Raw genomic sequence first — 23,635 nt, 5'->3', positions numbered from 1 at the left:
CTTAAACAAAGGCTTTTCTCTTTAGGGTGTGACAGTAAATGAGCATGATCATGTTACTGGCTAAGCTAGCAAACATTCCTGAGGTCAACTACACAGTAGTTATGATGCAACGTGGCCACACAGCGAGATATAGTCGGTTGCAGCATAATGCATCAGAAAAGGGCCAATTGGCCCACCCGGTCCGCAACACTACAGAAACATAGAGGGCCAATTGGCCCCTCCGGTCCTGAATGTGTTAATATACGATAATTTATTCTCACGTACTTTGTATTTAGTTTATGAAATTCTGTGCTTTCAATAAAACTCATATACCTAGAGTTATTAATTTATCATTTTATCCAGTCTGTTGAAAGTGCTGAATTACCTAATGTGGCCTGCAGTTCGAAAAGTTTGGAGACCCCTGTTTTAGAGGGTACAGGCAGAGGAAAGATACTGAAGTAAGTTGTGAACACTGAAATTCTATGTATGGGTAGCACAAGGAGCTGGGATGCCATATGGTGCCTCCATTAACTAGAATTTAATCCAAATTGTGAACCTGAATATTTGACAATCAACTTAACTGATATAAACATAATTAACATTCACTTTTATAATACAGCAGTAAAATATTAATGAAGAGGTACTACTGAAATAAAACTAACCTGTCAATCACTTCTCGAATCTCTGTTACTGTCATAAGGGGAAGAGTCGCATCTGACTTTGGATGGAAACACATGACTTTGCACGTTCCTCGAGCACTCTCCGTCTGAAATAACAGATCGTTGCTTGGTGGTGTGCTAGGAACATCTTCAAGAAGTGCTGGAAAATCATTGATGAATGTAAATGTAGACTGGTAGTTGGGATTTACCTGAAAAGAAAAAGCGATGAACATCATGTTCAGTTTTCATCTGAATTATGATAAATACTGGAATTATTTATACAGATATACCATTTTGCATTGCTAATATATTTTCCATTTGAGTAAAATGCAAACACTGTGAAATTTCCCTTTCATACAAACAAGTGTCTCTGAAAGAATATAAAAAGTTACATGTGCTGCTGTGTACCTCTAAAGATACCGAGGTTTTGGTATCACATATCATAATCCATAAAAACAAATTGGAGAACAAGGAAAAAAGAAGAATGTAATAACTAAAACAAAGCTAGGAAAGCAGGAGTGCAAGCCACACCATTCGAACATACTGTCATGTGTTTATGGTTCTAATACTAATGATAATGGGTTTTGGATTGGATGATTGGATTTATTAACATCTTCTTTTACAACCACTCATAATCACACTCAAGTACAATGACTTAAAATAAATCTTCAGCTCAATTCTGATCTGAACTACAACTGGCTCCATTCTGGTTTATAATTGAACTCTGATTTATGACTGAACTGTGAATTATTGTTATCTTCTTATATAGCATCAGGCTGAGCCACAGCACAGAAGACACATCTGTTCCCCAGCAATGGATATTTGCAAACCACAGAGAAAACACCTCTTGCGACACTGGTTCTATTGTTGTGTGCATCTATTGTAGGTGTTGCCTAGCAATGGGTCTGCTGTACTGTTGGCTGAGTATTTATTATGGGCTTGTTTACTGAGGTGTTCCCTAGCAGTGGGTCTGCTGTATTGTTGGTTGAGTATTTATTGTGGGCTTGTTTACTGAGACATTCTCTAGAAATGGGTCTGCTGTATTGTTGGTTGAGTATTTATTCTGGGCTTGTTTACTGAGACATTCTCTAGAAATGGGTCTGCTGTATTGTTGGTTGAGTATTTATTCTGGGCTTGTTTACTGAGACATTCTCTAGAAATGGGTCTGCTGTATTGTTGGCTGAGTATTTATTTATTGTTGGCTTGTTTACTGAGACATTCCCTAGCAATGGGTCTGCTGTCTTGTTGGTTGAGTATTTATTGTGGGCTTGTTTACTGAGGTGTTCCCTAGCAATGGGTCTGCTGCATTGTTGGTTGAGTATTTATTGCGGGCTTGTTTACTGAGACATTCCCTAGCAATGGGTCTGCTGTATTGTTGGTTGTATTTATTGTGGGCTTGTTTACTGAGGCATTCCCTAGCAATGGGTCTGCTGTATTGTCGGTTTATTCAGATTTTTTGCAGACTACCACTAGTACTATTATTCCTGCCACCTCTAGCTATACCGGTGGCATGACCTGGAATTGATTTGGGATCAAATTCACAATGTTTCTTATGACTTACTTTACAACACTGTCAGTATCTCAGCATTTAGACTATATAGAGCCAGGATGATTAATGACTTGGAAAGGATTTTGAAGGAAGTATGAATGGTCCAAATTGTGGTTTGTCTGGGGGGGGGGTTGATGTTGAAAATCTCAGTTACAATAGCTGGTGTCATGGCTGAGATCTGAACTGAGTATCTCCCAAAATACAAGTCTGGCATTACCACTACACCAAGCAGCTGTTCACAAGAGGATATTGTGGGTGATCTAATGTTAAGACCCTCACAAGAATGTTGATGGAACGGATTAGATCCCTGTACAAAATGACAATTTTTTTTTTCACAAGACTAACATACAGGATGCTTTCCTAATTATATTCCCTTAAGAGCAAACTCATATGTATGCAAGAACCACAACAGATTCTATAACTGTGGCTCACTGACAGCACAAAATAGTTAATCTCTGCTTGTCTTTCTGCATTCTACAATAATCTTCCTCTCTTGGAGTACAAACAGTCGCCTTGAGATGAGGCACACTTTAATTCAATCAGTTTAATCAGACCAATATACTACATTCTATAGGACTCGTAATGTATATTACTTTAACTCACTGTGTACTAATGACAAACCTGACACATGGTCACAGTGAAAGCCCAGAGAGGTACCTTGCAACTGTTTTAATCTTCTAATGTGCTTTCAACACTTTGGGCATTTCAAGGAGATCCCAGAACCAAGAAGTATGTCACTCAGAGTCAGTGGGTTAAATGAAGTAACCAGTAATCTCCCCGTAACAGGTTGACAAGTGACAGTCAACAGCTTCTCTAAATAATCCAAAGTATCACTAATGAGATTATTATTATCCTTCTTCTTCTTCTTCTTCAGGGTCATTACTGGTTTCAATCTGGATATTTCTTTGATAGTCATTCAAGAACTGAATCATTAGGTGGTGGACCAAGAAGATCCTCTGTTTGGCCATTTGTACATCCATACTACCAGGCAGTACCAGAGATCAACACTATTGTGACAAAATAGATTTCTAAAGGTAAAATGGCAGTAGGTGTAGAATAAAATGGCAAAACATTAGAAATGTGTTGTAGAGAAGAGATGTCATAAGATTATCATAATCACACATGAACAATGGACAAACATTTGTTATGTGCCTGTGTAATTCAGGATTAAGAGGACCCACATATTTCCTCCAAATCAAAGGTCTGAGTCAGTGTATTATGAGTCATTAGGCTACATACCACACATGCTGTATGAGTTAAAAATATGAAAAAATTGCATTTGTGATTTTACCTGTCCATTAGGTCTTGTGGATCCTGGACACAGAGGATTTTTAGGTTCATATTCTATGCTATTTTCTTCGGGGGCATCTTCCACCTGACCATACCAAGGTCGCTTTGACCTGTGTGGTGATACGAGAACCCATTCACCTTTCAAGGGATTGTATCTGGTATGAGGATGATCTAAACAAAAGAAACTTTACAAATTAATGTCAGAATTAGATGGGCAGACATAACTAATATATATATATATTTTTTTTTTACTTCACATAAAACCTTGAATATAGTTATTATTAATTGCATGCAATATCTGGATGCTTGTAGCTACATGTTTCAACCTTAAAGGTCATCATGGGCTATATATGGGTTGCAGTGAAACTGCTGATAAGTTCATAAGTTATTGATAAATATTCAAATTTGTCCATAATTGTAACAGAGTAAGAAACTCCGAGACATTTAATATATAACAAGGAAATTATAGTCCATGTGGAGGCAGGGTCGAATACCTCCACTGCAGCCTTGCATGTCATAGGAGGTGATGAAAAGGGAGCCCAGTGCCTGGGGGTATAACTGGGCCATCCTGTTACTGGGGGATATAAATACGGGTACCTGGCCATCCAGGTTGCGGAAGTCTAGGACAGTCACACCCGAGAATGACTGTGCTGGTGAGGGCCAGCAGCAATTGTGAATGACAGACCCATCCTCTTGTCAGAGAGGATGTTACATAAGGACTATAACCATGCCTGTCAGCTGAAAAAAAAATACTGGTCGTGGGTCTGAAGGGGCTTAGTGCCAAGATGAACTGATTAGTGGTAAACCACCAGTCATAAAATAACTCTCACTCTGACATGGAAAATTGTAATTATTATGTTTCAGTTCCTAAATTAGCAATAAATAAGGGAAATTTACAACACAATCTTAAGTAGAGTAGTAAGATGTGAAACATAAGTGGACACAAAAGAATTTCACCTGTATATTATTACAACTTCCAACCAGAAGTTTGCAACAGCCTATGATGTGAGACTGAATGAAATATGAAACAGGTGAACAAGCCCCAAAATTATCAACTTAACATATGAAATAGATTCTATAATGAAGTTCATCTTCGCCATAGTCCAAAATAAGGCACAATAGATCACTGTGGTCACAGTGCAAGGGCCAAGAAGGCCCACCCCTTATATATTTATAGTCCAAAATACCACACACCTTGTGTAGGCAACATTATGGAAGAAAAGTCCTGTGTAAGCTATCTGAATTTCTCACTAGCATGTGAATACTGGAAGTATGTCAACAATATACGATAATATAGTAAATTTCTAATGACATAACATTCTACATCACACATTTGCTTTCCCATACAGTGTGAGGTTTAATGATGTGTGCGAATTAACATATTTCATAGTGCTGTAATTTTACACAAATTTTTAATTTCAAATCCAAGTTAACAATGGACCAGAACGTTGGCCAACTTAACAGTAGTAAAGTAAAGGTATCCCTGTAACAGGAGGTGGAGGCCCATAGGGTTGTGGTTTGTTGAGGTTCCCACATTTTCTATACCATCGGCTCATAGATGGCAGCAAAGTTGTCAGCCCTATGTGCTGGCTGCCCTTTACCCACAAGTATATTCCTGGTAGAGGCTGAGTCAACCCCAAGGCCATAGTGCAGCTGGAAGGATTCAGTCAATTGAAAAAATCCAATGACCCCATGAAGACTTGAACCCACAACCTTCTGGCTTGTAGCATGGTGCCCCAACTTAACAGTAGTTCTATTAAAATACAATATATCCTGAAGATGATATTTAAACACACGTGCCATTAGGATATTATCCAAGGATGAGGTAGCCTTTTTTCTGGGATGGGGTGAGGAGCCAGAAAATGTGCTTACAAATTTATGTTTAATCTATTTATGACTGTTTTTACTGAATATCCTTGAGTATTCAGCAAAGAATAATTAAAACAAATTAAAACTTAGTATGAACAACTGGAAGTTTCATTTCTTAAATTGTTTAATCTTTGAATTGAAGGTGTTGGCAGCAGATGCCCTCCACCCCTTGCCGGAACCAATGCCTAGTGTACACATATTTGGCTACACTACTGCGTGTAATATATAATAATTATACACAAGGCTGTGTGTGGTGGAAACTACATGTATTGAATATTGCGAGTACATGACCCTCAAATATGCCCATGAACCGACGAATATAAAATTAAATGCATGGAATTAAGCTACAAATGCTAAACATGTCTCACCGGCTCTATTAAATTCCATAATTATTTTCAGCACCTCAATTTGTATTTCCAGTCCTGACTTCTGTTTCTTATCAGTTTGTTAGTACGTAACCTCAAATACTGGTATCACAAAATCAGCCCCTTACGTTCGTAACTTGATATAAATTTACTTTACGATCTTACGTTACCGCTGCTTTAGTTTACATACAATTAATACAACTAATATTTATTTTCTCTAATTTGCAGTGGGTTTAGGACATTAATTTAGCTACATTTAACTTAAAAATCTACTGCATTCAACATTCAACCTTACTCTTATTCTTCTGTACTGCCACCTGTTATCTACTGTGTAAATTACCGAAGCTGATTGCGACCGCCCAGCATTGACCGGTGGTGACTACGGATAAATTTGAGTACGTAGTCGTATTTTAAACTGTGGTTTATACCCTCTGGAGGATATACGTGTATGTAATCCGTGATTTGCTAAATTGAATACAAACGTCTACTCGTACAATCATGGCGCGAGGAAGCAGTGCTGGTTTTGACAGACATATCACTATATTTTCTCCTGAAGGTAGACTGTATCAAGTGGGTGAGTTTTTGTGGTGATTTTTCTTTTTGTAATTCTGCCGTTTCTATTAAATTGAGTTTGGGTTTCGGATGTTGTATTACTCTTATTTCAAGATTTTGATGTCGCAATGACTAGGCAGTCTATATTCATGTTGTACAGGAACATAGTATTGTGAGCTATTTGAGTAATGTGCCTCTTATCCTTTTCAGAATACGCATTTAAGGCGATAAACCAGGGAGGGCTCACGTCTGTTGCTTTGAAAGGAGTGGATACAGCTGTAGTGGCTACTCAGAAAAAAGTGCCTGTTAGTATATTTAACTACATAAGTGTATTTCAAAAAGGCAATTGAAATGGAATGCTGTATTCTAGAATGGTACTGTGTGTCGTTTAGTACAGATATATGAACATTTCGGAGAAATATACTGCCTCCATTTTCAGGGCTGAAGAGTGGGTGAAGCAAACAGCAAACATAGTGAATCTTGTATAAAAATCGAAAAGTTTTATGTGCATGAGAGGTTCTTAAGCTTTCGGGAATATTGCTTGTTGGGAGGGTCACACTATGTACTCTCAGGTTTCAGGTGGCAGTATGAAGTGGGGTCATTCTCAGAATCTCTAGGGTTGATTTATTTCCTTTATTGTGTAAGGGTTGCTTGGCTGTTTTTCTGTCTTTTGTCAATCTGACCTAATTTTGTTCTCATAAGTAAAGAGTTTAATACTTGCATGTATGTGTATGCAAAGGGGTTTCCGTTGTTGTTTGGTTCTACCTTGCGGCTCTGCTGAAACAGCTAAGCTTTGTCCATACAAATTGTAACTCTTTTTAACACACAACAATTATCAAAATGCATTTACATGAATTTTGTTGTCACATAATGAACTTCATTGCTAATGACTGACACATATCTGCTCAAGAATTTGTTTGAATGATGAACAACTGTCACATTTCTGGAAAGATTAATAGAGGTGGTGTTCATATATGGGGGACACATTTGTCTGCATGCTTAACATTCAGCATGTTGATACAACAATAAAGTCTGTGTTTTGTTCTGTCACTAGAGATGCAAAGTGACCATTCTTCTCTGACTGTACAGGAACCAGTCATGCATGGCCACGATAATGTTGTAGCTAATGCTGCAGCTGTTAGAAAACGTAGCAGATGTGATACAGCAAACAGAGTGTGGCCATGTTTTCGCAACCTGGTGGTATCATTGCTCAGTTCAGAATTGTCTGATCATTCACTCAGTTGTGGAGGCCACATCCCTTGTCAGCATTGCTCAGTTCAGAATTGTCTGATCATTCACTCAGTTGTGGAGGCCACATCCCTTGTCAGCATTTTCACCTGATTTTATTTTCATTAATTTTTTCATTGTGGTTTATAAAAGATCAGTTTTATTTTTTCCAGCAAATGCAGCAAGTTTGAAATATAGGGTAGGAAGTTCATTGCAAGAATTCACTCTGATAGATTATGAAGTATAGCAAAACATTTGATTACTAATTTGGTACTTATAGAGTCTCAAACAGAGCATATATCACACTTTAGTGCATTAGAAAAGAATCATTTTGGGTTGTTGTAATTCATATCTCATTGAATCTGTATAAGTACCAACACAGTAAACTTCTGAATTCATGATTATCAGTATAGATTGTGATATATGTGACATCAGGTTCATGCTGTTGCATAGTTGGTTGAGGCACTATGCTACAAGCCAANGATTATGAAGTATAGCAAAACATTTGATTACTAATTTGGTACTTATGGAGTCTCAAACAGAGCATATATCACACTTTAGTGCAGTAGAAAAGAATCATTTTGGGTTCTTGTAATTATATCTGATTGAATCTGTATAAGTACCAACACAGTAAACTTCTGAATTCATGATTATCAGTATAGATCGTGATATATGTGACATCAGGTTCATGCTGTTGCATGGTTGGTTGAGGCACTATGGTACAAGCCAGGAGGTCGCTGTTTTGATTCAGAATGAAGTCACTGGATTTTTCAATTGACTAATCTTTCCAGCCGCACCATGGCCCTGAGATCGACTCAGCCTCCTACAGAAATGAGTACCAGGAATCTTCCTAGGGGTAAAGGGTGGCCAGTGCATAAGGCTGGGAAACTCACTGTCATCTGTCAGGCGATTGTCTAGAAAATGTGGAAGCCTTGACATCTCACAATCCTATGGGCCTCTGTGACCTGTTACAGGAATAACTTTACTTTCTTTCTGCTTTCATATGTGACACCAACTTGTCACTGAGCTGGTTGTGACATGTTCGAGACTTGTATTCAGGGGATACTTGGATTGAATCTTGTGTGGGACACTAGCTATCCTGACTTTGGTATCTCATGGATTTCCACAGTCCTTCCAGGCTGGCCACTTTCTACCTAATCCCAGTTCATAGTTGTGTGAGTCATCATAACGCTTGATGCAGTATAGTCAGTAAGATAGGAGCTGCGATAGCGTAGTAGGTATAGGGACTGGTTATGGGCTGGGCAACTGAGGGGTTGAAGTTCGAGTCCCTGTAGGGTCAAGTATTTTCCCTTCTCCACATAGTCCGTACTGGCTCTGGGGCCTACTCAGCCTCCCATCCAGTGGATAATAGGGGCTCTTTCCCCAGTGTAAAGCAGCTGGAGTGTGAAGCTGATCACTCACCTCCAACTAGTGCTGAGGTCAAGAAAATGTGGACCTATACATTCACTTATCCATATGCCTTCATGGTGTAGTGCTTCACAGGGGCAACTTTACCTTTATAGTCGGTAAGATACTGAGATTATGAAAATAAACTACAAAAAACAGCTATGCTTTCCATCCTTTATTTCTTACATTATTTTTTATGTCTCTACAGGACAAGTTGCTTGATCCTTCTACTGTAACCCACCTCTTCAAGCTGACAGAGAAAATAGGATGTGTCATGACAGGAATGATCGGTAAGTGTAAGGTCGATTGCTTCTCCCCCACCGGAACACGTGGCAAGATTATAGTGTCAGCAGTCAGTTCTCTTGTGGGTTATATGATGTAACTTCATGTCTGATCATACATGGTACACAATTGCAAAGTTTGATTGTTTGTACAGAAGCCATTGATGGAACTGGAGGTAAAGATGGTTTACTGTTGGTTGTATCCCTTGTACAGGGTGTACATAAAGAGGATACAAAGTTCTTCTGTTGAATGTATACTGTACTGATAAAGGCCCTCTCAAGGTGTGATTCAGCAAGTGCTTGTCTATGGATTAACATGTACAACATCCAACACTTCCTTTTCATTCTGCATGCTGTGTTTACTCTGCTATGCCAGTACAAGATTGTCTCCAGTGTCAATACTTATACTAGTATTCCCATGATGCTATAGGACATATAGGCATGCTCTTTGTTGCCATTCACAGTGGCTGCACAGTCTAAGGCATGAACTGTCTTCGTTCGCTCAAACACTGGGATTGTGGGTGTGAATCCCACTCAAGGCATATATGTCTGTGTGTAGGTAGTGGCCTTGCAACTGGCTGATCACTCATCCAAGGAGTCCTACCGTCTGTAAAAATGATTGCTACCTCCAGTGTGTGTGTGTGTGTGTGTGTGGTGCCTGGGGCTGCATATATTGGCGTACATAATTTTTTTCTGCATATATTTGAGATTCATTTGTATGATGTTTACAGCTTAACAATTGATGTTACAGCGGACAGCAAATCCCAGGTGCAACGTGCTCGATATGAGGCAGCTAATTGGAAGTATAAGAACGGTTATGATATTCCTGTGGATACCTTGTGTCGCCGGGTGGCAGATATCTCACAAGTGTACACACAGAATGCAGAGATGCGTCCGCTGGGTTGCAGTAAGATCTATCATTATAATAATTATAGCAGTTAGGACAGATTCTTGTTTCACACTGAAGATATTCACTTGACCCAAGTTAACATCCATGATGTAGGTACTCATGTTTTGGTAAACATTACTGTGAGATCTTATTATAATTTATTCTGTTATGTTTAAAATATAAGTTAGAGGATATATTATATTGTGACATACAGACCCATTGTTAAGCGGTGACTGTGTAAACGGTGACGGCTCAGTAAACACATTCCCGTGGGAATGAATACGCATGCAACAATAGAGTGACTGTTGGAAATGGGATGTTTGTATGTGGTCTGTGCCTAGATGCTATAAGCAGAGGAGTTTAGCTGATAATCAGTTCTGTATGGGAGGCTGTGCAGATGGGACCTGAGCACTTGAAGTTGGAGAATCTCCACTGGTAGAAGTTCATGCCAGGGAATGGCTGCTGAAGACACAGCAGGCTGGAAAAGGCTTAGCGTGTGCTGTGGTGATTTGTGAGTTGTGGAGATTAGCAGTGGTGCTGTAACTGAGTTGTGTGTGTAAATGGTCAATAAATAGAGTCACCAGTCCAAACCCCCTCTATAGTCACATGTACTATGTGACAATATTTACCTTATTATTACTGTTATTATTTTGTTATTATTATTATTGTTGTTGTTATTATTTAACTGCAAATGGGTTTTCACCTGCTGGCAATGGTACTACAACAGACAACACATATAAACACATTCAAACAAAACATAGCACACAAACATTAGTAGAAAATTAACATAATGTATAATAAACTAACAGTAATGAATGTGCATTGTCATGTTCTCTCAACTTTCGTTGTCCTATTCCATCAACTCAAAACCAAAGGTCATTGTACATTATACAAGGTGTAAGTGAAAGGTCTGGTCAAACTTTGGACACGAGTCCCACATACAAAAACAAAAAAATGTCCATATCAGCATGTGTCTGGAAACATTTAATTCATGTGTTAAGCTGAAAGAGTACATTTTAAGTGCTCAGAATGTTTTATGTTAGATGCAGTGCACATTTCAACATATCTCGTCATTGACTGCCACATCCATGCAAAGATGCCGGGGTAGTTGCTGATAGTCTGACAGGCATCCACAATATAATGGTGAAGTGGCTCTTTGTTGTTAACAGGTGTTGCATACACAAGGGTTTATAGGTGTCCCCACAAGTAAGAATCCAGAGGATTCAAATCTGGCAAGCGTGGAGGCCATGCACTTGGTCCTCATCATATCCATTGGCCATGATGGGTGTTACTGAGAACATCTTGCATGTCGTGGCTAAAATGTGCTGAAGCACCATCATGCATGTACCACATTGTGCTCTGACTTCCAGTGATACTTCTTTCAGTAGCTCTGGCACATCATGCAAGAGGACATCTTGGTAGTGGTTGCCTGTAAGCTGATGTAGCAAAACACGTGAACATACCAGTCACCAACAGTCCCTGCCGACACATTAATGCTGAACTGCTGCTGGTGTCCAGAATGTATTACATCATAAGGATTCTTTTCTGTCCACTGGTATTTGTTGTGAATATTGGTGACGCTGTCTCTACGGAAACATGCATGATCTGTTAAGAGCACGGATGAAGCAAAGAAATGCACAGCATTTCATTGCACAAAAGACCGACAAAAGTTCAGTCACACTGGAAAGTCAGGAGGTTTGAGACCTTGCACTTGTAAATGCTAAAAGTAAAGTACCTGTTCATGCTGTACCCTCTATGCTGTTATATGAAGGGGGACCCAAAAATAACTGGAACCGACCTGTTGCGCACGCATGCTTTGTAGTTACGAGTTGTGCTGCTAGGTGGTTTTAGCTGGGGGTCTCCCGCGACTGTTAGTGAGCTGGCATCAGTCTGAGTTAAGTGGTTTGTCTGTGGTGCTCTGTTGTGTGCGTTCCTGTTTCAACCCTTTGGCGATTAGTGAGATGGCCGACCAGAAGGAACAAAGAGTGTACGTGAAATTTTGCTTTCTGTTAGGGAAAACTGCAGCCGAGACTGTTGGGATGCTTCGGCAAGCCTTTAATGATGATGCTTTGGGGAAATCACAGGTCTACGAGTGGTTTTCCCGTTTCAAATCTGGCAACATGTCAACAGAAGACATGCCACGCCCTGGGCGTCCTTCGACAGGAAGAAATGACGAAAACATTGCCAAAATCAAACGTGCAATTGATGAAGATCGTCGAAAGACCATTGACCAACTTTCTGAGGAAACGAACATCTCATGGAGCACGGTCCAGCGAATTTTAACCGAAGGTTTGCACATGAGACGGGTGTCTGCAAAATTTGTTCCTCGCTTGCTCGGAGATGACCAAAGAGAAAACAGCGTGAATGTTTGCCGCGACTTGAAGAGTGAAGTGCAGAACGATCCAGAATTTCTTAAAAGAATTGTGACTGGCGATGAGTCTTGGTGCTACGGGTACGATCCAGAATCAAAGCAATCATCAAGCCAGTGGAAAACTCCAACTTCACCACGACCGAAGAAAGCGCGTAAAGTGCGATCCAATGTGAAAACAATGTTGATTTGTTTTTTTGATGTGAATGGCATTGTCCACAAAGAGTTCGTTCCGCCAGGACAAACAGTGAACCAACATTTTTACCTGGATGTGTTACGAAGATTACGAGAGAGTGTGCGACGAAAATGGTCCGAAATGTGGAGAAATGGGAACTGGTTGCTTCACCATGACAATGCGCCAGCCCACACAGCTTTGACGGTCTGACAGTTTTTGACAAGCAACAACATGGTGATTGTGCCTCATCCACCTTACTCACCCGACCTGGCTCCATCGGACTTTTTTTTGTTTCCACAGATGAAGAGAAGTCTGAAAGGAAAGCGATTCCGTGATGTGGATGAAGTCAAAGAAAACACGCTAAAGGCTTTGAACGGTATCCTGCCTCAAGAATTCCAGCACTGTTTTGAGCAGTGGCAAAAGCGTTGGGACAAGTGCATTAATGCACATGGACAATACTTTGAAGGGTACTAATATACAGTTCAATAAAAATGCAAAAATAAAAAATATCAAAAATAAATTCCGGTTATTTTTGGGTCCCCCCTCGTATGCGTAACATTGAACTCTTCCCACACTTGCACATTCTGATATCTGCATCCTTATCAACATGGAGAACATTTTGAGCATTTATTGTAAATGTACTCTTTCAGCTGTAGTAATGATTTGGTTTCCAAGAATCTTCCTCCATGGAAATGTGTTTATCAATGCATTCCCTAACAATGGGTCTATATGTCACAATATTGGTACCCCATTCTGCCAACTAGATGTGATGGAAGAGTGTGATGTTGTTTTGATTGAATTTGTGACTGAAGTTGTGTATTTTTGTGAGCCTTTATAACTCGGGAGCCAGGATAGCCTAGTCGGTATAGCGACTGGTTGCAGACTGGGTGACCGAGGGGTCAGAGTTTGAGCCCCGATAGGGTCAAGAATTTTCTCTTCTTCACACGTCATCCAGACTGGCTGTGGTTTGTATCCAGTGGGTGCTGGGGGCTCTTCCCCCGTGGGGTAAAGCTGCTGGGGTGTGAAGCTGACCACTGACTGTCAACTAGTGTCAAAGTCAAGAAAATGTGGCTCTATGCATCCACTCCCCCATACGCCTTTATGGCATAGTGCTCAATTAGTTAAGCACAGGGATAACTCTACCTTTTTTTTTGCCTTTGTAACTCTGTTGCTGTTAGGCAATTTGGTCATAGCTGTTGGGTGACCTGCAGCAGTAAGTTTGTCTTAATGAGAAGCATGATTTTACACACCACAGATTGGTTGAGGTCCTTTATCAGTTTCTTGCATGCTGAATCTTCCAGTCTGTAGCCATCTGTTATGGATAATCATGGTCTACGTTGCATGCATCTACATGGTATGATGTTTAGGAACAGAGACGTTTCGTTCTTATCTTGATTTTTCCACTGTGTTTTATATGTATAACTAAGGTACAGGGATAACTACAACAACATAAAGCATGAAGTCAGCAGGCATTTCAGGAATAATAATAGGGAATATCTGAAGGATAAAATGAATGAGGTTCCACCTCATAATAAGAACAAGAACATTAGAGACCTGTATAAAGGAATAAATGAATTTAAGAGGGGTTACCAGCCTAGCAGTAACTTAGTGAAGGATGAGAATGGTGATCTGCTTGCAGATTCCCACAACATTTTGAATACGTGGAAGAACTACTTCTCTCAGCTATTGAATGTACATAGGGTCACTGATGTTAGGGAGATAGAAATACATACAGCTGAGCTGTTAGTACCTGATCCTAATCCTTTTGAGGTTGAAATTGCTGTTGCAAAGTTGCAAAGGTGTAAATGGCCAGGTAGTGATCACATTCCGGCAGAACTTATTCAAGCAGGAGGAGAAACATTATGGTCTGTGATCCATAAACTCTTCATTTATCATATTTGGAATAAGGAAAAATTTGTCTGATCATTGGAACAGGACTGTTATTATACCACTTTCCAAGAAGGGCTATAAAATTGTAGTATTTATCATGGGGTATCACTACTGTCAACTTTCTACAAAATTTTTTTCCAGTATACTTCTGTCAAGGTTAAGTCCATTTATAGATGAAATTGTTGGGGATCATCAGTATGGGTTTTAATGTAACAGATCAACCACTGATCAGATCTTTTGCATTCGTCAGATACTGGAGAAAAATGGGAGTACAATGATCCAGTACATCAGCTGTTTACATTTACATTTATTTTCACTTCATGGATCCAATCATCTCCCAGTAGGGCTGGATATAAAACATGGGACTCATTACAAATTCATGAAGACTACACATCATACATCCTTGGTCCAACAAAATATATAATCAGGCCTCACGCAGACAGCACAAGTTGTCAAGACCACACACATAGGCTGTGGAAAAACCACTGTCAAATTCACGCCTTGCCATTCCACACACACACACTGGCCAGCCGTATCATCAATACAGTTTCATTATAAGATATTAAAATTCATAACAAACACAGACATCATACATACCACTACACTTACAACAAGCAAGTCTCAACAATGTATAATTCACACACACAGACCATTTATTAACTCTTAAACATTTGAGCCCCTTGCATGCCCGACAAATTCGTCAATAGAGTAAAATGAGTTACTTCGCAAATAATTTCATAAAACAAACCTAAATTGATTTTTATAATTTCATAGAGTTCAAGAAAGCCCATGATTCAGTTAGGAGGAAAGTAGTATACAGTATTCTGATAGAGCCTGGTGTACACATCTAACTAGTTAGGCTGATTAAAATGTGTTAAATGAAACGTATGGTAAAATCTATATAAGTACACATTTTTCTGATGAGTTTCCTACCCAGAATAGTCTAAAACAAGAATATACTTTATTGTGAATGCTTTTCAACTTTGCTTTAGAATATGCCATTAGGAAGGTCCAGGAAAACCAGGAAGGGCTGAAATTAAATGGGCCATATCAAGTGCTGGTCTGTGCTGATGATGTGATGATATAGATACCATAAAGAGAAACACAAACTTTAATTGATGCTAGTAAGGAGGTTGGTCTCGAAGTATACAGAAAGAAAACTAAGTATATGTTGCTATCTCATCACCAAAATTCAGGGCAAAATCGTGACATAAAGATAGGTATTGTATTGTATTGGAGAGGGTGGGATTCCCCATGCACTTAGACCAACTGTTGGTCCATTGTGCGTCCCCCTATGATATTCTACCAGTCTCTATTCCCTACTGGTACTGGTGCGTGCCATCAGTCCCGACTCAGCCAGCGAGTTCGGCCTCTACTGGCTCAGCAGTATCTCAATGCTTCCCCCATCTACCAAAGGCGTTAGAGACTACTGTTGGGTGGGAAATGTCCTGAATTTGGCTCAGTGGTCCCCTTGGGACATGAGGTTCTTTTACATGCCGTAAAGCTATGACACAGGATCCACGGCTTAAAGTCCCTCCCGGAGGACTTGTTCCCTGAATGTTTCCGCCCTTAAAAATTCCACGAACTCCGCCGGGTTTGAACCCGCGTACCTTGAGTCACGAGGTTGGAATGTTACCCCTAGACTACAGAGGCCGCTTAAAGATAGGTAACATACGTTTTGAAAATGCGGCACAGTGAACGACTGTAAGAAATCAAAACCTGATTCAGGAGGAGATTGAACTACGGTAATGCGTGCTACAATTTAGTGCAGTACCTTTTGCCTTCATGTCTACTGTCTAGAAACATAAAAATTAGAATATGCAAAAGTATAATTTTGCCTGTGTTTCTGTATGGGTGTGAAACCTGGTCTCTGACTTTAAGGGAGGAACATAGACTAAGGGTGCTGAGAACAATATTTGGACCAAAGAGAGATGAAATGACAGGAGGTTGGAGAAAACTACACAATGAGGAGTTTCATAACTTGTACTCTTTTCCAAATATAATTAGGATGATCAAGTGAAGTAGGATGAGATGGGCAGGGTAAGTAGCTCAAATGGGGGAGAAAAGGAATGCATATAGGATATTTGTGGGAAAGCGAGAAAGAAAGAGACCATGAGGAAGACCAAGACATAGGTAGGTGGACAATATTAAAATTGATCTTAAGAGAGATAGGATGGGACTGGATTCATCTGGCTTAGGATAAGGACCAATGAAGGGCTCTTGTGAACACGGTAATGAACTTTCAGGTTCCATAAAATGCTGAGAAGTTCTTGAGTAGCTGCACAATTGGCAGTTCCTCAAGAAGGGCTCAGCTCTATGAGTGAATACACTGCACTAGTAGAATATCTCATTTTATGGATACACCACCCAAACACACAAACTATATGGTTAACTTACTGCAGTTGTGTATCTAGCTCCATGCATGTTTTTTGATAATCAGTAATTATCCTGACCTTGTTAAGTGATTTGACGTTTTAATATTTTATAAGTGAATATTTGTGAAAGAGTACAGATGGATCTATTTTTAGTTGTGGTTTGATAATCTTGCATGTATTCATGAAAGCAACGGCAGATGATCAGTAGATCAGAACATGGCATTGGTGAGAGTAGCAGTGTAGTGCTCTTACATGACAATGTGTGCCTCAGCTCCAGCGGTGACTAAGTCGAGAAGTAGCTTTAGAATGTACATATTTTTTGTATATGATAATTTTTTCCTTGTTACTTGTTTTGTTAACAGTTTGCTGAAAGTTATTTTCTGAATAGTCCTCGTGCGTTAATTTCCTTGCATTCTTTATTTAACTACTGGACATTTCACAGTTTTTTGATCCAGTTACACAATTATGTTCACTGATCCATTGATGCAATTTGAATGCTAATGTACCCTTTTCATTTCCTCCAGGTATGATATTAATAGCATATGATGATGAGAATGGGCCCTGTATGTATAAGACAGATCCAGCAGGTTACTTTTGTGGTTATAGAGCCATTAGTGTGGGCTCGAAACATACGGAAGCTAACAGCTATCTTGAGAAGAAACTCAAGAAGAAACAAGATTATACTAGCGATGAAGCTGTCCAGGTTGGTTATGAAGACATGGTGATGCATATCTTTCCTTTCTACAGTGATATTTTTTATTTTGATCAGTACTACTTATACAACTAAATTTTCCATTTATTTATCGACTGAATATTTTTTGTCTTTTAGGGCTATATTATGCTTCACTAATCCAGATTATCACTTAATCTGGGTGAGGTTTTACTGTAATTCTTTGTTATCCACCTGCAGAGGAATGTTTATTCAGTGGCTGTGCAGAATGTCCAGGAGTACTTGTGTGAAGGATGTTATGGGAACTGTTAGATTCAAATGTAATTTACGCTACAGGCTGAACATTACAGCTTTCATTATCAGAACAGATTGGTTCCCAGCTGTCTGCTAAGCCCCTTCCAAGACCATTTAAAAATATTACTTACTTTGTCTTGGGTCAGTTCACTTAAAGTCAGTCACAGTCTGTATATTTTTGAGAGCTGAATGTGTTTTCAGACTTTATACTTTTTTTTTTTTTACTGGCTCTACAGCCCCCTTATGCCCTGGCTTCTGATTTTCAGCTTCGTGATCATTTTACAGATGGTAGGACTCCTTGGACAAGTGATCAGCTCATCGCAAGGCCTCTAGAGGGCAACACAAACACAGAATAAACACACACACATACCAAACATCCATGCCTTGTGTGGGATTCAAACCCACAATCCCAACTTCCAAGGGAGCGAAGACAACCACATGCCTTAGACCTCTCGGCTACCACGACTGGCTCTCAGACTCTATATACACATATGTGAAACAGAACCAACCATGTAGACTGCTCATAGCTACATAAGACACAACAGAATGAAATACTGACAGCGCCAAAAGAAATAAATATGCATTCAGCTGGATTGAAAGCATCACTAACATATTCCATACAGAAATACTAACAGAACTCACTGTTACATGTTACAGATACAGCAGCCACCAACACACACTGTTTCATGAAAAAGAAATTATATTTCAGAATTTGGAATTGTTCATAAAATTAGGGAAAAAAGTCTTATGACTGTGTTGTGGATGTTAATGTTGCTCAGACAACCCCTTGAGTCTGTAGCAATAAATATTCGCTGCACTTGGAGTGGGAAGCTTGCCTGATGGGTACTGATAGCGACTCCTTTCGTAGCAACCAGCTCGGCCTGGTGGCGACGGTGAAAATTTGCTGGCCCTGAAAGGGGCCGTTTGTTCAACCGTGGTTTCCTTGTAGCAGGCCGGGTCTCCTTTATGGCAGCTCAGAGATTATGAATCGGCTGGTGGTGCGTGTGCCGATAAAATCAGCTGTCTTCACTGGCAAGGTCAGCTGTCTGCTGGTACTGGTACCGGAGGGTTATGTCAATGGTTGCTTTGTGATGTCAATGTAGTGATGTTGGTTGTGATAGGTGGACTGCAGAAGACTCAAGATAGCCAGTTTTGAGCCCCGCATTTATACCATTACCGCTGGGAGGGGCTAGCGTTGCAGCTGCGATTGCGAGCACTGTTTGGCCAGCTCCCATGTTCATCTCCCGGGGGCCGGACAGCGAATGCTGTATAAATATGACCATTGGTCGCAATGTGACTTTGACTTGGCTTGAGCAGAAGTTGAATGTTGTCTGTTAGATTGGCAAAGCTGCGTGTTAGAATATGGGAGGTTCCCACGGTGCAGCAGTTTCACCAAAACAGTTCTAATGCACCCAACATTGGCCATTTAGGCTGACACATGTTGTGAAAATAGGTCAAATAAAGCAAAAGAATTAAAACGAGTTTTACAAATTAAGAATTAAATTTTGATTTTTAAAACTTGGAAGTTGCTTGGAAGATGGACATGAGTATGTGGAAAGAACACAGCGCAACAGGATGCCAAAATGCAACATTTATATACATTGTTTGTGCATCCCTTCAGGTTTTCAAGAAGTAGTTGTCCAAATCACATATGCATATGTGTTTGTGTGATTTTGTTCAATTTTTTTTTTGTACTTGTTGACTTAATATTTGCTTCAAATTATAAACTGCCCATATTTTGAATTATTTTGGATTGGAACTGGATTTGAAGTATATGGAATTTTGAACTGTCTGATAATGAATTAACCAGGTTTTACTAATTGTGGGTGTACTGTATATACTTTTTTCCAGTTGGCCATCATGTGCCTATCTACTGTTCTGTCGGTTGACTTCAAACCTACTGAAATTGAAGTAGGCATTGTCACAAAAGAGAATCCAAAGTTCAGGTAAGTTGATTAGTGTAGATTAGTGCAGTGCAGTGTAATTAAGAGTTAGTTGCAAGAGTGCGGTTGTGAAGAGAAGACTTTATGTGTAATATTTGAAGTGTGTAATTCAGTGAAACTTTATAATTCCTGTACTTTAAGTGCTCTACCAGGAAACAACTGGTGTGTGTGTGTGTGGCAGTGAATTATAAAATGTAGAAATGGCGATAGAGCTGTAAGTACGTGTAATTACTGATGGTGTGTAGAAGGAGTAAATCAACCCACTCATCCAATCCAGAACACACGTTATCAGTCACTAATATATGTGACAGTATGATACTCATGACTTGACTTGCATATTGCTTTGGGGTAATTCTGAGGGGGTTATTGTGCTCATTTGGGTGCAAACATACTTGTATGTCACCGAGAAATAGTCAGTCCCTTTAAAGTGGTGTATATCAGTAAGTAATAGTTTCTGTTGCTAGTTGCTAGCTGCCTCAGTTTGAATCTTCTTTACTGTTTTGAATAAGGTTAAGAATAAAACTCCCGGCTGTTCTTTAGGATTTGAAGTGCATGTCCTGTACATACATTGATCCACCAGAATTCGTAACTACAGATAAGTTTGAATCGGCTTGCTGCAAGTAACAAATACAATTTTTACTCTCAAAATTAGTAAGTAAAAAGGCACATGTACCAGTTCAAGTATAGTAACTCCATAGAGGTAAAAAGAGGCTATTTCTGGAAGCACAGAATCCTTTGAAAAAATAAAATTGGATTGTGTTCCTTATGCTTGGGCAAAATTTTTTTTGGGAATATAGTAATGCTATAATGCTTTGAAATGTTTCAGTCCATTTGTCTGAAATTCCATCAAAATTAGGGAATATGAGAGAATATTGAATGGCATTTTGGAAGAGTTTGTGACATATCAAGAAGAATTATTATTCTGAATAATGAGAGATTTCTTCTTTCTTGTCTTTACAGGATTCTAAGTGAAGCTGAACTTGATAAGCATCTAACAGCTATTGCAGAAAAGGACTGAGAATGTGTGTTTGGTGATTGTATTGAAAGTATATGAATACAATGTTAAAATCTTACAAATGGTGTTCTTTTAACATTACATAACATGTGACCCAACTAATATGCAACTATTAAAGATCTTCTGTTTTATTTTTGTGACAGTATCATATTTTGCATGTTGTTTAATGTTTCAGTATGGTAGATATCAGCTTGAAGGCTAAACTTCACATTTTATCATCTCCATCTTTGTGACATTGTTTTAGATCAGCGCAAGAAAAAGAGGCTATAAGAATCTCTGTTCTTAGAAATCAGTTGTGAGTTTTGAATGTAAATTGTTTTCTCTGTGTTTTGAATGAATCTGAAGCATACTTTATAAGAGGCAGGAGGCTGTGAAGGAACCGGAGTAAATATTAAACCTTTACCCTCTGTGTGTTGCATTATTACAATGCCATGTGTACACAATCTAACAGCCCAAGAATCAGTTGAATTTTTTTAGTTCTAATGACCTGCAAGTTAAAATAATGGCTGACTACAGCATATACCAGGTGATTTAAAATCCCGTTTCCTGATGATAAAGTATTATATGATTTTAGGCTTTCAGAGTGATTCATTGTGATTTTTTTTCTTATTTTTTTATACACCATGTGGTTGTGGGATGGGTATTACAGACTTTTCATGGATGGCGTGTACCTGCAAAACATCGGCAACATCACCCGCAACCACACAATGTAACAACGCAAGAACAGAATTAACATCAAAACCATAACTTGTCAGAATTTGTTAACCCTATAGCCTCCAGCTGATTAAAATCCCATAGTTCCAAATAATAAAGGCCTGTGAAGTGGCGTTTCAAGTTCGCTATGTGAGGCAGAGTAGTAGCAGTTATGCCTGATATTTTATTCCTTTTAAAGTTAAGAGGGTGATGAAATCCAGCAAGCATAATATATGACTCATTTGCTAATACTTTGCTTAATTACATTTCATGCATTACAGAAACAAGCATAGGAAGAGTAATTAAACCAACTTCTTTTGAACTTTGTATGTATATAATGGCACATGAGCCCATATCAACGCATAATTCAAACACGAACATTACAGCCTCTCAGATTTCTGAGGCAAAACCTTGATGTTGCTTTGAAAAAGTTAAATAGTTCCGTTCAGTGTGACTGGTTATGATTTTCTTATTTCAATTATTCACACCCTTACATGTTTCGGTCTTCAGAGACCATCTTCATAGGGACACCTTTTACATCAGTACAGCTAGAAACCACTATTACAGAACATGTTCTAAAAGTCAAAATATATACATACGATATAAATAATATACAATTGGCTGTAAAATCCAGAGTCTTTACAACTACTGTGACTCTTCAAATACTTTAAAATATTTATAGTTAGTGTGTTAAGATTCTATTGAAATTCGTAAACCAAGTTGGTTCGTGTCATCCCTCATATTATTTCTTTTGACGGGGGCCAAATGTGTGCCAAGTTGTTGTTCTTTGACACGTCAAGTGGTTGTAACATGCCAGTCGTCCCTCCTGGTATCACAACCATATCACTTTTCTCCTGCCTCATCTTCACTTTCACGAGAAGAGGGTTCTTTAATGTTATCCTGTATGTGTTTGTGGCCCACCGTGTTGCTTTTACTGAAGATGGTCTCTGAAGACCGAAACATGTAAGGGCATGAATAATTGAAATAAAATCATAACCAGTCACACTGAAGGGAACTATTTAACTTTTTAACGGACAAGAATGAAACAAATAAAATTAATATTGCTTGTATGCTGTACCAGTCTTTATGAAACTTTGTATGTATATCATGCCACATGAAGCCATCTCAATGGCATATTTCATAAATCCCATTACTCAGCAATACCAACATTACAACCTCTTGGATTGCTGTGGTAATAGCTGTAGTATTGCTTGAATGCCTGCACCAATCTTCATGAAACTCTGTGTGTATGTCATGCCACCTGAGGCCATCTCAATGGTGTACATGATAAACCTCTCTCATCGGCAATACCGGAATTGTGGCCTCAAATTTCTGAAACAAAACTTTAATATTTCTTGAATGTCTCTACCAGTCTTCGTAAGACATGGTACATATATCATGCCACCTGAAGCCATCTCAACAGTATACTTCATAAATCCCCCCTTCAGTACTACCAACATTGCAGCCTCTCAGACTATATCATTTTATTGAGCTAATTATGTATAGATGCTAACGTTTCTTTCTACTTGTCATACAAAATATTCAGATTGTAGTGGAAGAAAAGTAGGTGATGAGTTCTTCTCAAGAACTTCTTGCTTCTCATTTATGTTGGTTTTGGGCCCCTATGGGACCCGTGACCAAAATTTATTAATTAAAAAGCCATTTGTATGTCCAGAAATGGGGCCTCCTCTTCGACGAGAGGAGGGGTTGTCCATTTTGACTAGGCACCACATTTTTCTCGCCATAATTCTGCACTAGTATACCCGTACTTTCGCATTGTCTAGGTAGTTCATTTTTGTCCACATGCGGTGGAGTGAGACTGGCTCTACTTGGTATGTTGGCCACTACTCTGCCTACTGTACCAGCCCCCCTTGTGATAGATGAGTATGGAGCATTTGGTGGAATGAGAATTAGCAGAGGAAACCGAAGTACTCGCAAGAGACGTGCCGCAGTTCCACTTTGTCCACCACATATGCCACATAACTTGAGCTGGTATCGAACCCGTGCCGCCGCGGTGGGAAGCCGGCGACTAACCATCTGTGCGATGTCACGGCCGGTGGCCACACTTTACCACTTTACAAGATAACGTCTGTCAATGCAGGCAATGGCACACCTGGACGGTCGGAGGCTTCACCGCAGCCAAGT

General features: G+C 39.3%; 2 protein-coding genes across 2 annotated transcripts in view; one reads left to right on the top strand and one right to left on the bottom strand.

Annotated features, from left to right (window-relative positions):
- LOC111864548 (galactose-1-phosphate uridylyltransferase) overlaps window positions 1-6,019 on the bottom strand; it is a 28,133-nt gene extending 22,114 nt beyond the window's left edge. The window contains exons 1-3 of the mRNA XM_023851871.2: window positions 5,715-6,019; window positions 3,479-3,648; window positions 642-847 (exon numbers count right to left, since the gene is read on the bottom strand). Of these exons, the coding sequence (XP_023707639.1) occupies window positions 642-847; window positions 3,479-3,648; window positions 5,715-5,733 (395 nt within the window). The 5' untranslated portion in view covers window positions 5,734-6,019. The remainder of the gene's footprint in view (window positions 1-641; window positions 848-3,478; window positions 3,649-5,714) is intronic.
- Window positions 6,020-6,174: 155 nt separating this feature from the next.
- On the top strand, window positions 6,175-21,197 carry LOC111864543 (proteasome subunit alpha type-6). Its single transcript, XM_023851861.1, has 7 exons — window positions 6,175-6,285; window positions 6,474-6,568; window positions 9,106-9,187; window positions 9,930-10,085; window positions 17,400-17,578; window positions 19,691-19,785; window positions 20,743-21,197. The coding sequence occupies exons 1-7, from the start codon at window positions 6,210-6,212 to the stop codon at window positions 20,798-20,800; spliced, it is 741 nt and encodes a 246-aa protein (XP_023707629.1). The 5' UTR covers window positions 6,175-6,209; the 3' UTR covers window positions 20,801-21,197.
- Window positions 21,198-23,635: the final 2,438 nt, after the last annotated feature.

The sequence above is a fragment of the Cryptotermes secundus genome, unplaced genomic scaffold (genome assembly GCF_002891405.2).
Source record: "Cryptotermes secundus unplaced genomic scaffold, Csec_1.0 scaffold1323, whole genome shotgun sequence".
NCBI classification, from domain to species: domain Eukaryota; kingdom Metazoa; phylum Arthropoda; class Insecta; order Blattodea; family Kalotermitidae; genus Cryptotermes; species Cryptotermes secundus.
The sequence above is the reverse complement of the archived record's forward strand: the minus strand, read 5'-3'. Positions and strand labels throughout refer to the sequence as shown.

Excerpts from the sequence above, each read along its gene's own strand:
- LOC111864543 (XM_023851861.1), top strand. The coding sequence starts at position 6,210 with ATGGCGCGAGGAAGCAGTGCTGGTTTTGACAGACATATCACTATATTT. Across the intron at positions 6,286-6,473 it reads AGGTAGACTGTATCAAGTGG|AATACGCATTTAAGGCGATA; the intron begins GTGAGTTTTTGT and ends TATCCTTTTCAG. Across the intron at positions 17,579-19,690 it reads CTAGCGATGAAGCTGTCCAG|TTGGCCATCATGTGCCTATC; the intron begins GTTGGTTATGAA and ends ACTTTTTTCCAG.